The sequence below is a fragment of the Protopterus annectens genome, chromosome 9.part0 (genome assembly GCF_019279795.1).
Source record: "Protopterus annectens isolate FY-2018-M chromosome 9.part0, PAN1.0, whole genome shotgun sequence".
Taxonomy (NCBI): domain Eukaryota; kingdom Metazoa; phylum Chordata; order Ceratodontiformes; family Protopteridae; genus Protopterus; species Protopterus annectens.
The window spans coordinates 1564716202-1564729466 of NC_056743.1; the positions used below are offsets into that span (position 1 = coordinate 1564716202).

The 13265-nt window shown below is 42.0% G+C and overlaps 1 protein-coding gene across 1 annotated transcript in view; it reads left to right on the top strand.

The window, feature by feature from the left end:
- LOC122812184 (histone chaperone asf1b-like) overlaps positions 1 to 13265 on the top strand; it is a 50968-nt gene that overhangs the window by 18864 nt on the left and 18839 nt on the right. Inside the window, exons 2-3 of the mRNA XM_044084505.1 lie at positions 1250 to 1365; positions 12958 to 13134. Of these exons, the coding sequence (XP_043940440.1) occupies positions 1250 to 1365; positions 12958 to 13134 (293 nt within the window). The remainder of the gene's footprint in view (positions 1 to 1249; positions 1366 to 12957; positions 13135 to 13265) is intronic.

The window sequence follows — 13265 nt, forward strand, 5'->3', positions numbered from 1 at the left end:
AGAAATCCATTGTGATTGAGCCAGGTCTCAGAATTGGGTCTGAAGAGTGCAGGTCTAGCATTTTTATTCAGAATGCTATGGATATTTAGAGCATAAAACTGGAGGTGCTTATTAGGGTGGAGTTGTAGTTTGGAGTGAGGTTGCAGTGGGTGTTAGTAGATTAAGGGGGTCCTGGGTTAGGGTGAATGTCACCCGACTTTATGTAGTGACTAGTACAGAGGGCTTCTGGTGAAGCAAGTAGGAGGGTTTTTATTTATATGAAATGTTATGCAGAAACTTGGTAGGTTGGGTCAGGAGAACTGGCTGAGGGAGATGTATACAGGTAGGAGAGATGTGTGGGTTGAGCCTATGTTCAATTAACGTAAGGTAGTACAATATAGAAACTATAGCAAGAGTGCAGGTAGACATTGGTTGAAAAGTAATGGAGGGTAGTGAAAACGTGTAGATGACTGCTATAATAGGAAATGGGGGAATGACCCAGTGTAGGGTGGAGCATCTGGTTAAAGGAAATATCAGGAGTGGGTGGGATTAGGGGGTTAGGATGGGGAGCGAAGTGAGCCCAAGCATAGCAAGGGCAAACAGTGAGCTGAGCCAAGAAACTCACTTCAGAACAACTGTTAATGGGAGAGAGTCAGCATAACATTGTTAATGGGAGTGAGTCAGCAGAAACCCAAGATTACCAAAGTACAAAAATATTAGTCCTGCAAGGAAAATGCAGGAGGGTGCAGGTCCTAGAGTGAGTCCCTGCTAGTATTTGTACGAAGTTTCAGGAATAGAGCTATTCAAATATCAACCTACACAGGGTGCTTGTAAAACACGAAGATGAAACTGTAAACTGAGGCAGCTTGCAGATAGGTCCATTGAACAGATATCTGCACACTGTTGCAGTTTAACTAGTGAACGTAGCTGGTAGGTTGACTGCAAAAGAGAAAATAAGCATATAAAGCTACGGTTTTAGTAAGTGTTGGGGTAGAGTAGATATACGTAACTGCTCTAATCGTACTGGGAGAGGTTTTGCCTATTACAATAATTGAACAATAATCCTTGCATGAACATGTACTTGGCAGTAAAACAGTTGTACTTAAAACCAAGTTAGACCTAAACCTTGCAGCACAGTAGCTAACCACCCCATGTAGTTAAGATATCAAAATGGGAAGGGGGATTACAGCTAATGGAGTGATGCTTTTAGCTGGATTTTACATAGGATCTTGTATGATAAAAGGTATACTAATTTAGTGCTTTGTTTCAGATCTCGAGTGGAAGATAATTTACGTCGGCTCAGCGGAGAGTGAAGCACATGATCAGATTCTTGACTCTGTTCTTGTTGGTCCTGTGCCAGCTGGGAAGCACATGTTTGTATTTCAGGTATGGAGTGCCATTTTCTAATTTTTTCCCTTGTGTGCCTGCTGAAAAAAGTCTTTGCCAAATAGACTTGTCAGACCATAGAACTATGATGCTAATCAGAACCAAAAAGGCAGTGGGGCTGCCAATTCAGGGTGCTGCAAGGGCTACTTGTGTCCTTGTCTGCATCCTGGCAAAGGCTACCACATCCCCTGGATGGGATAATGCACTTGGCTGTATGGACTCACAACACCCTTCTGCCAGTGCACTCAGGAGTGAAGACTAACACCAGATTGTGGCAAGTACCACCAGGATGCCTACAAGACTCCACCCTTCCTCTAAGGGATTGTGGCTGTGTATCCTGCCCTGCCTTTCCATTCCACCCCAGAATGGGCACATCTGTCCTCCCTGTCAAGGTTGTACCCTCTACTCCCAGAGATTTTTTACATGGTGTGTTAACATTGGTTTGTATGGCATGAATTGAAGTAGGTGAATTGTTTACTGCCATCTTCAACATCAAGCTAGTGAAAAGCTAATTTCAGTATCAGTCTTCTGACTCCTGTTCAAATTGCTTAATTTCATTGATTTTTTTTTACAGTTTGTACCTTACTGCATCAAAGGTGCTCCACTTTTATGCTTGGTAGCTGTCCCTGTGTAGTCCTACCATACACCTTCTGAAACTCTCAACTTTGCGCCTTATGAATCTATCTCCTTTTTCCCCATTTTCTACATGGGGTTGGGGTGTTTAAATCGACTTTCACAATCTTTCTGACTTGTCGGACTGTCGTAAGTCTTCTCATGCAATCCCTCCACCTCTATGCTGGACACCCTCATTTCCTCTTTCCTTCCTGTCAATTCCCAAATCCTTCACCAGGTTGTCTGCTTTTCTGCATATGTACCTAAGACACCATTAATCTGACCTTTTATGCGATTGGAAATGCTTTGGCTTCTCTTGTCCTCTGTCCCACAATGGGCATCCTACTACCCATCTCTGGAACTTATTTCTATCGCATCTATCTTTAGCTGCTCGTTTCTGCCATACAGTAGGTATTGGTCACACCACTCTTTTGCACACCTTACCTTTTCAGCTTCTTTGACACTTACGCCTGACACTCTGCCAGTTCATTGCAGCCCTTCAGATTTTGGCATTGACCATCTTGGGACTTTGAACCACTGCAGGACTACCCAGATCAGCTTTCTTTGGACCTTATTTGTCCAAGTCTAGGATTGCCAGTTCAACTATCTAGCTTCTCCACTGTCTCACTGCTAACATCAGATAATTTGTGCTGTATCCTGATCTGAATCTGAAAATATTCAGGTTCCTATTTCTGAGGTTAATCTTGGGCTTGTGGAGATATAGAGGATCAAAGGACACTAGCATCTATTGAGAAAGCCAACTTGAACAAAATCTGAAAGAGCAAGATTGATTACTTTGCACCATAATTGGAGGGAGCTATGGAGCTGTTGAGCCAGGTGCCCAGTTTAACTCAGTTTTGTTTCAAGAGTGTATCTTGAGGACAGGAGCTTGACAGAACAATACACTTCTAGTTTGAGCCCTTTTTTCGGTGTTTCAGATATAAACTTTGGCAAGTTCTTTCTAAAGGGTATAGGTAAGAGTGGCTCTTGATAGCACCCAGTTTGCAGTAATTTCAAAAGCTGGGTAATCATTCTGGTTCTCCAATCTGGAGATCAGAGAAGTCAAAGGAGAGGGGGTCCCAGTACAGAGCCGTGGAAGACACTGGACTCTGAGGGGGGGGGGGTTATTTTAGCCGATTTGCTATTCATCCTGCTGCTGAAAACTAAGGTTTTTGCTTAAATTGCCCACATGGGATATGTAAATGCTTTGAGTTGGTCACAATACACTGAACAAGACCACCATCAAGTCTGTTTCCCTCAGAGGGGAAAGTTTAATAGAGGTTCTCCTTTTAACAGAGCCAAACTATGGGTCTAGTCCAGTGAAGAGAGGTTCTCTCCCTCCCCCCAAATAAAAATTGAGATTCATGATGATTTTCTCTGGCTTTGCAGGAGAAGCTTGCAAGACTGCTGGGTCTTGTTACCAGACTGTTTTGGTAGGTTTTCACCTCTGTGTGCACCTTAATTTGGGAGCAAATCTCTGGCCAAGTTTAATTGGTGAGGTTTGGCAAGGGAGATGTCTTATGAAGGAAAGATTTCTGGTCTTTGATACTAATTCAGGGCATGTTTCTTTTATAGGGTTTGGCATTGATTTCTTCAATTTTTGCTGTACTGCTTGAATGGGTGGTATTGTCATATGGCCAGTTTTTCTCTTGGTTTCTCATTTGTCTCCACATGGGTTGTTGCAAATTCTTAAATTCTCACTCTTCTAGATTTAAGCCTCAAATGAGGGCTGTGCCAGTCTTCTAATGACTTGTCTCAGTAATTGCCTGCACCATGACTAGGATTGTCTGTATTCTGCCATTCCAGATTATGGTGCATTGACAACCTCATTCTCTGTGTAGCCTTTGGCATCCCTATTCTACCTGGTGTGTTAATCTGATAGCTAAGCTAGGCACAAGTTCATCTTTCTGCTAATTCCCACTGCAGAATCTAAGACCACCTCCATCTGAGGGTTAGCCAGAAGACTACAGCATGCATGTGGAATTCAGAACTCCACTTCAGTGGAGCCTTCTATTGCAGCAATCTTAGTTTCAGGTTGCTGTTTCCAGACCTGAATGTCTGCACATTTCAGCTAGTGTAGGTGGATTAAAATATGGTGTGCATAAAGCAAGTCTCCCATCTGCAAGCTTCCTGTTCATAGGCCAATATTGGAACTGGTTAGGGAAGCGATCTGTTTTAGGCTGGAATACACGTGCCTTCTACTTATCACAAGGCTCTACCTTTTGCAATGTAGATGCTATACTAGGCATTAATTTTTTTTGAAGTTAATTGACTGCAGGGTGGATTTATGGTGCATCACATGGAAGCGGGCAGCAGCATGTTTTCCAAGTTCATAAAGCATGGGAAATGTCAAATTCGGTTTGGACAGTCCTACTGTTCAACACAGATTTATCTGAAGCCTAAGGAGTAGACCAATTGGACTGGGATGCAGATTTTAAATCCCTAAAGCACTTGATAGTGTAGACCTTGATGCTAGGTGAAGCAGCAGGACTAGCAAGAAAACACTACCTTATCTTACCAATGGTCAAGTTCTGGCTCCTGCGCAGTAGTGGATCTGGAGCAGTCTACATTTCTGTAACTTAGTTTCACAAGTGCAAAGGCTTCTCTTACTACACTAGGTAGGCCAATAATTGGCATTGCAGTGTTGCACTCATTAAGACTGCACACAGGAGACATTAAACAAAGGCCCTATCTGCTTGAGTTGATGGTGGCTTGGGTAGAAGGTAAAAGTTCTCATGGCACCTATTAAGAGTAGGGGGTCCTTTTATTTGTGTTCTATTTACATCTTATTTACACTAGCTTCATTGCAGATTTTCACAATAGAGAAGGGTTAACCTCTGGACACCCCCTCCCCCTTTCACAACCACAGTTTTTTTAATTGCTGGAATATTTTCCATTAAACAATTTCAGTGAGTCATTCCAAACCCCACATTAATTTTCACTTGTCTAACTATTCCTAAAGTAATATACCATATAATCTTAAACCCTGACACCCAATTTTTTTACACCATTTACTTGCTTTTTATCTTGCAAGTTTTTCCATGTATTAATACAAAGATTGACCCATGTTTTCATACCAAACTTTCCTTTTACTTCAGTCTCATTTTTTTCAGATCTAGCCGCTTCCCACGTGTCCATGTATTTTTCCCCAGTAATTTCTCTCAATTCTGTGTAAAAAAGAAGCCCCAACTACTGGGCTTATTAATCTTAATCCTCACCACCTTCCTATATATTTTTATTATATCCTCATTTTTGAAATCCTAAAACATTTAAATATACTCTCTATGCAATAACCAGGCTTGCATTTTTCATAATGCATATAGTTATATTTTCCCATTCTTTTTCATGAATACCAAGCTGTTTTTTAATTTCAGCTAAATTGTGTACCTTCTATATTGCAGCTCCCTGACTTTTTCTTAAGGTTCATCCCTGTTCCTTTTAATTCGGTTAGATATCTCCCATTCATTTTTTTTGTTGCAAGTATCTACACAAATTACTGGAATTTGTATACCCTTATGTATTCTGCCCTCATTTTACTCCTGGTTTGCTAACTTTTAAAATTCATAATGTAAAACTACTCATTGGACATCTTGTCTAATTCCATCATTATTGCTATCAGCCTCCAGTTTCTTAACATCCCTTTGGAAAATAGTTTAAATTCTACTACATATCTGATACTTAAAGCTTTCTTCCATCCATCAACATTTTACAAAACTTTACCAATCCTTCAATTTTTTTTATGCATTGAACTGACTCCGTATGTATTGCTAAAAAATCTGAACTTGCAGTTACTGACTTTTCAGTTTTCATTACATTTTTGGATTTCTGTACTTTCTCTGTATACATCTCTTCTACATATTCTACCACTAATTCCATAATTTTAGCTTTCCTTAAATTTCACAAGTTTATTCCTCTTCCTTAAATTTCACAATCTTATTCCTCATTTGTCTTAACGTTTTTCCTAATATGATGTCTTTATTTTATGTAATACACTTGTTTACCCTTTTGATAGGGTTATTGAAAATTAGAATAAATCTGTACATTTTTTCCCCAACTTAAACTTTATACAGTGGATAGTATTCAAGAATATACTATCCACCAAGTCCAATTTATATTGAGTAATGTTTCATAATTTGTGTAGCTACTTCATACCTCCTATATCCTAGATGTGAAAATCCTGTCATTACTCTACATCTGTTTAAAATGGACAATCCCTTTTCTTAACTTTCCACGCTTCACTGCTTTCTATCATTCCCTTTTAAGTCACAAAATCTGTTGTGTGCACTAAATCTATTTGCTGGGGAAATTTTTTGTCAACTGTTCTGCATAAAACTGCAATTCCAGAACATGAATTCCATAACATTAAATTGCAGAATTCCATATTGTATGCCCATTCCATAAACTGTCTAATCTGTTAATTGCATTGGATACAAGGTTGTTTTTACACCATTCTATATTCCTATTCTCTTATCTATTTATTGATGCTCTTGTTTTAACAAGCATTTTCCCATGTGTTCATTTTACTTTTACTCAAATTTCAAGTTTCCTTTTTAATCGCAGTCAGTTACTAAATTCTGAATTTACCACTCTACATTGTTTTTCTCTAACTTTTTTCTTTCTGCCTCTTTGTTCAATATTTTCGTTTAGTATTTCTGTACAATGGACTAACATTCCAACTCCAATTTGTGTCCCATCTTTCCACAAATGTGAACACCTTATTTTCACAATTAACCATGCTTTATATGTAGTCCTCTCTCCTACATTTCTTGCTGGATGGGTTTGGAGCTGAACCTTTTCTCCGACTCTGCTGATACTAAAGCTTGAAAGCTTTTACTGGCTCGAGGCTATCCCCTATCCTATGGTGCAACACAGCAATTCCCCAGACCTCATTTGCCATGAAAGCAAGGGTTTTTACTGGGTCGTTGGCAGGTGGAATTTTTTGATATTTTTGCCTATATTGATGAATTTTACCCTTATCTGGAGTGTTGGCATCCCCTGTCCCTTTAAGGATTGTACAGCCCATTTAAGTTGGGGCCATTCCTCTGTGTGCCACTTCCTAAGTGTCTGTTTCCTTTCATAAAAACAATGTCAAAGGATAAAGATCACAAGGAACACTGCCTTCTGGCTTGGATAAGTGTTCTCAGGAAATGTCATTGACAGTCACAGCAGTTGGGTGTATTGTCTTGTGGAGCCTCATTGGCAAGAACCCTGTACTTTTGTTATGCATTCAACACCAGGGTTCTTAATGAATGTAAAAGGAAACTTATTGATAGGGGTCTGAGTACTTCCAAGAACAGCTGGAACATGGTCAGACAGTCTTAGTCACAAAAGGAAATCTCCATCTGCTCCTGCTTTGGAACAGACCAATCAAAAGTGGAATCTTCTGGCTCCAATTCTGTTGCTTCGGGTCTCTGCAGTCTGTTTCATCGGCTCCAAGACTGTAATCTGTAGACACTCGTCAATCTTGGAATAAATTTCACCAACATTAAGATCTCCTCTTTTGGATGAGATCTCCATCTATCTGAGGATGTAAAGCGGATGGTGAAGAGGCTGCTCTGACCCTGCACTGGCAAAAATGTTAGCTTCTTGGAACCCAAAGGTTTTGGATCCATCCCATCCTCAGTCAGTTTCTCCTCTGACTGCCTCACTTCCGAAGTCTGTTTCGGGTCGTGTAGTGCTGGAACCCTCTGTTCCAAGAACTCTGTTTCCTTGGAACAACTCGACTTCGGCTCAGTCTGGAGAAGAGTGGTCTGGGAGCAGATGCTCTGACTCCCGAAGGGATAATCACCTCATTTTTTTTTTGTAGGATCCAACCCTCCATTTCAGTGCTTCGGTTTGAGAGCTCAGATCCCACATCTGCTTCAGACCCTGCTCCTCCTGTTTGGAGTCTACCTTGCATTTCCCCAGAGCAGATGTCTTTGGAGCGGGGTGGTAAGGCTTTCGAGGCAATAGAGCTTTGTCTAGTGCTAAAGCCCTGACATTGGACCAGACATCCCTACAGCAGCTGGTAGCAGCCTCTTCTCCCCCGCCTGCCCCTAAGCATAGGGAACTGCAGCCCCCATAGGTGTCCCTCTTCTGAAACCTCCCCAGATTACCCCACTGGAGAGGTCCCTAGGAAGAGTACTTGTAAGAGGAAGCATATTGACTCACCAGTCTCACTTCTGACACTGATTTGGATGAGTCAGAAGGGTCCCCAAGATCCCCCTCCGGAGGCTCTTTTGCAGAAATCCTTGGAGGGGTGATTGGAAGACCTCTAACCCTACTGAGGATAAACTGGTACCTTGAGGCTTTTGGTTCCTGACCTTCCACCTCCTGAGGGACACCACCATATGACCAACTGTTAGGGGTCATACCTTGGAAAGCTTGGACCTCTCTGGACACAGTGGAGCATGTCCTGAGACCTACTGTTCCAGAAGACAAAACCTTTAACAAAGGGAGTACCTGTAGATGCTATGGTGGTAGCCACAAAGGAGTTGAGACCCTCAAATATCCATCCCCCTAATCGTCTAGGACTATGGATAGGTATGGAAAGTGTGCTGTTTCTTCAGCAGCTTTTCTTACAATAGCTGAACTACCTGTCCCATTTTACTAGGCTACAAAGGGACCCAAATGAGTTGGGAGAATACCCTTCAGGGTTCAGTAGCTTCAGGATCTGCTGACTGTTTGCAGCTCTCCACCCTTGCCTCTATTGCTAACTCCATGAGGCTGATTTCTTGTGCAGCTGATGGCGCCAGCAGGCCAGCCATATCCGGGATCTCTTACATTCCTGGATGCGTCTATGCAATTTTAGAGTCCTTCAAGTCTTTTGAATGTCCAACTCTTTTGGACCTCTGGTAAGAGTGACCAGGTGTGAGCAGGAAGGGAAAACCTAATCTGCTGTCAGTTTCTCCCTTCCTTCCAGACCCTATCCCAAGGGTCAAACAGGAGGAAAACTGGCTCTGTAAATCCCAAAAATGTTTCCCTCTAGCACCGGGTCAACCCTCCCCTAGAGATTATGGAAGGTGCTGCTCTCGCAGCAGAGGGAGTCCACAACACCAGGGTGCTAGAGATGCTTTCTCTGACCCTTTCATCACCCCTGAAGGGTTGCCTGACTGTCTCTGGAGGCAGCTGGTAGTCTCATTGTACCCAAGCACCTGGCTACAAATCTCAAGATCGATGGGTACAAAATATAATTTCCAGAGGTTACCTCGTTCCTGTTTCCGATCCCCTACAAATTGGCCTTTGCCAGATGTACCACCCAAATCAAGACCATGCAACATTAGAGGTTCTCATTGCTTCAAAAATGTCATCCAAGAAGTCCCTACAGAGCAAATAGGATCCGGAACTTACTCACAGTTCTTTAGTTCCAAAAAAGATTGGGGACTTTACATCAATTCTAGATCTCTGCAAGCTGAACAAGTCTGTAAATCGAAGTCACATATGATCACTCATTGGAAAAGACAATTGGATGTGCTCCATAGATCTTCAGGATGCATGCTACCATATCAAAATGGGCAGGTGCTCCAGAAGACTACGGTTTTGACTGGCTTGGAGCCAGTCCTTTTGGCCTCACTACAGCCCCCAGTGTTCACCAAATGTATGGCAGTGGTTGCCTCACCTGAGATGTCAGGGATTCTGGGTGTTTCTGTACTGAGAACTGGCTCCTCACTGCTACCATCAAGCACCATTAATCAGAGCCAGGGATGAAACTCTATCCTTGTGCCAGATTAGGATTTGCAGTAGATCTAAAATCCGCTTTATCTCCATTGCAGCACATTGGCTTAGGCTCAGACCTAGACTCTACCACCATGGTTGCACAACCACATTGAGTGACCAAAGATTGCCCAGGGGTCAATGTAGCATCTACCCTTGTCCCACCAAATACTCATGACATATAGATCAGCTTTATCTAGGTTGTCCCCTTGTTCTCCCTCAAAATGCCATCTTGACCATGGATGCTTCCCAGAGGGGGGGGGGGGCATTATCTGGGGATGACTGTCCAAGGTATATGGCAGGATCACGAGAACCACTTTCACATATGTTCTGGAGATTAGTGCTATACACATTGCAAGCACTTCAGTTCTCTTCCCACAGACAATTGCAATTCAGACATGTCTGTAGTGTGGTGCATAAACAAGCAAGGGGGAACAAAGTCTTACCCACTTGGTCAAGAGGCATAGAGTATGGAAATGGGTGATGGACAATGTTTTCTGGTAGCAACGCACATTCCAGGGAAGTCCGATGTGATAGCAGACTTGAGTCTAGCAATTCTGATGCCTCACGAGTGGTCCTGAAAACAGAAGTTGCAGAAGAGATTTTCTGCAAATGGGGCCACCCTTGCTGCGATCTTTTTGCCACATACATGAATGCCAAATTCAACAACTACTTTGCCCTCATTCCCTATCCGGGGATGTCACCCAGGGACACTCTGGTCCACAGTTGGCCTCCGGATCTTTACGCTTTTCCACCCTTTCTCCTCGTACCCAAAACATATTGACAACATGGCTGCTCCAGTTCCAAGAATAGCCAGGTGTATATCCCCTTCTACTATAAAACACATCCTCATTTCTTCCCACACCTTCCACCAGAAAATTATACTCCAGCAAATGGGAGGAAAACTGCATAGATTCCTACTTGGATGCAAGGAAGGACAGGATAGGCTATGGGAGCTATTTTTCAAGGAGCTGCTACTGTTAGAGTTGATTTGTCTGCAAACTCATTATCGTTTTGGAAATTCTGTCTTGCTCTACAGGAGTCCTTTCAGACCTCCAGAGCCCTGGAACTTAAAAAAAAAATTCTGACTTTGATTTCTCCACCATTTGAGCAGTCTTCATCTGACTTGAAATGGTCTTGGAAGACCTTGTTCTTGGCTATAACATCTGCTAGGAGGGTTTCAGAATTGCAAGCTCTGACCATTTGACCTCCATAACAGTTTCCCTAAGAACTAATCCTCTCCTCCCTAATGTATGCTTCGAACATGATCTAAACACAACTATTGAATTTACCAGTATTCTTCCCCAATTATGTTAAATCAGAATAGATGTCCATAGAATTCTGATTTTTTACCTGCATAGGACTAAAGATTTCAGGAAATAGGATAAATTTTTTCAAAGAAAAACAAAGGTGGCTTGTCAGTTTCCAAAGCAACTCTTGTCTAAATGGCTTTCAGACTGCATTTCATTTTCTTACAAAAGTGTTGGGGAAACAATTGCCTGCTAAGGTAAATCTGCTTCAAATCCAAACTACCAATTCATACCATTTGTGCAGCAGCTACATGGGCAAGACCTCATACTTTTGTCACTCATAAATTAGATTTGGCCTCCTGGGATAGGTCATCCTTTGGGTCCACTGTGCTAGTCTCTTTGCTTGAACCACCCAGGATAAAGATGCTGGGGACACTGTCCCATCCAGCAAGAAGTATGGCAAGATACTTCTACATAACATTAAGAAGTTATGCACTTACATAACATTCCATGTTTGTAGTCCATCTCGCCTGCATTCTTGTCTCTCCCTCCTTCCTGTATCCTGGAGGAACTGGTGGGCTATCAATTATGCTGTCTGACCTTTAGTCTCTCCTTATGCCATGGATAGTAAAACTAAATCCTTTTATGTACATAGTTATTGATGGTATAATCACCTGTGCATTTATTTTCTTGCAAACAAGATCTGGGGAATTGCTGTGGGTGCACCATGGGATAAGGGATAGCCTCGAGCCAGTAAAAGCTCTCTAGCTTTAGTATCTGTAGTCAGAGCAGAGGTTCAGCTCCAAACCCATCCAGCAAGAAAGTAGGTGAGATGGACTACAAACATGGAACGTTAGGTAAGTACATGCTGTTCCATCCCCCAGTCCATAAACCAATGTCAAACTTTTACATGTCCAATACTTACAAATTTTAAGTCTCAATTTAAAATTGTACATTTGTATCCTTGGTCGCTAAATGCGTTGTCTGACACTCATTCATGGATTTTCATTCTTTTGAAACTTGTTCTCCAATATAATTTGTTTATAGGAATAAATGCCCTTCACTTGTAATTCCCACAGGTAAACAATATTGTCCCATACTTCAACTTCTCCAGTTCTCTCTCAATGCACTAAACACTGTCCATGGCATAAGGTCTTATTTTCTGCAACCCTCCTGAGGGGTTGTAACAATCTCCAACTCGTGATTCTGCAAATTTTGCTGGAATAAAACCTGAGCCAGTGTTCACCTCTGCTTGCTTCCAGTTTCCATGAGGGCAGCATCCTCCAGCCACCCCTGCGCTCTTACTGGAATGAGTGCTCATAATTGCTGTATATACTAGTGACTTGCCTTCAGTGAGTAGGGGGAGTTTCCCAATGCTTTGGCCAAATAGTGGTGCATCACTACCTCCCTGAAGGGTCTCCTAGCCTAGTGCGACTAGTCAACTGATACATTTGCAGCATGAGTGTTTTGAAGTCTAATGTATACCAAGAGGATACAAGAATACTGGCTGACCCCACCCAAAAATAACTTTCCTTTTCTCTCTAGTCTGTACTTTTTGGTGGAAACTTGCTTTACAGAATGTTTTATAGGGGTAGGACTAGCAGCCTTGAAAAATTCAGTTAAGCAGAACTTTGGCATTTAAGTATTGAACCAATTTACAGATCCCATGTTCAGGTGGGTACATATGGCTTCTGTTTATCGTTGGGGGGTGGGGGGGGGAATAGGTGGCTTTAAGGCCCGAATGCAGCCCACAAGCATTTTTATCTTTTCTTTATGTCCTGTGACTGTTTTGAATGTTCAGATGTTGGATAGTGTGGCTCCCAAATCTTGCCAAGCATGGTAAGTGGCCCCAGAGCAAAAGTTGGATATGTTGTCTAAATACTAACAGGTTTAGTTAGCTAGCTCGTTATACTTCTGATCACCAAACTCTGGTGCAAATGTAGTTAAAGGAGAAATGCTAATTTCAAAATGGATGGCATTTTATGTATTGTATAAATTGTTCACTTCATACCACACTAAACAAAACTTTTCTTAACAGGCAAATGCACCAAACAGTGCACTGATTCCGGAGTCTGATGCTGTTGGTGTGACAGTGGTGTTAATAACTTGCACATATCGCGGTCAGGAATTTATACGGATTGGTTACTACGTAAACAATGAATATACAGACTCTGAAGTAAGAGAGAACCCTCCTCAACAGCCGGACTTCTCTCAGGTATAAGTTCTGGTAACTTTTATTTATATTTTCTGGGGTAGAGCTTTTACAAGTAACCTTCAGAGCAGTGTTTGTTGCATCTTTGCCCATCTGCTGCTTCCATCACTAACAATATACATGCATACCAGATA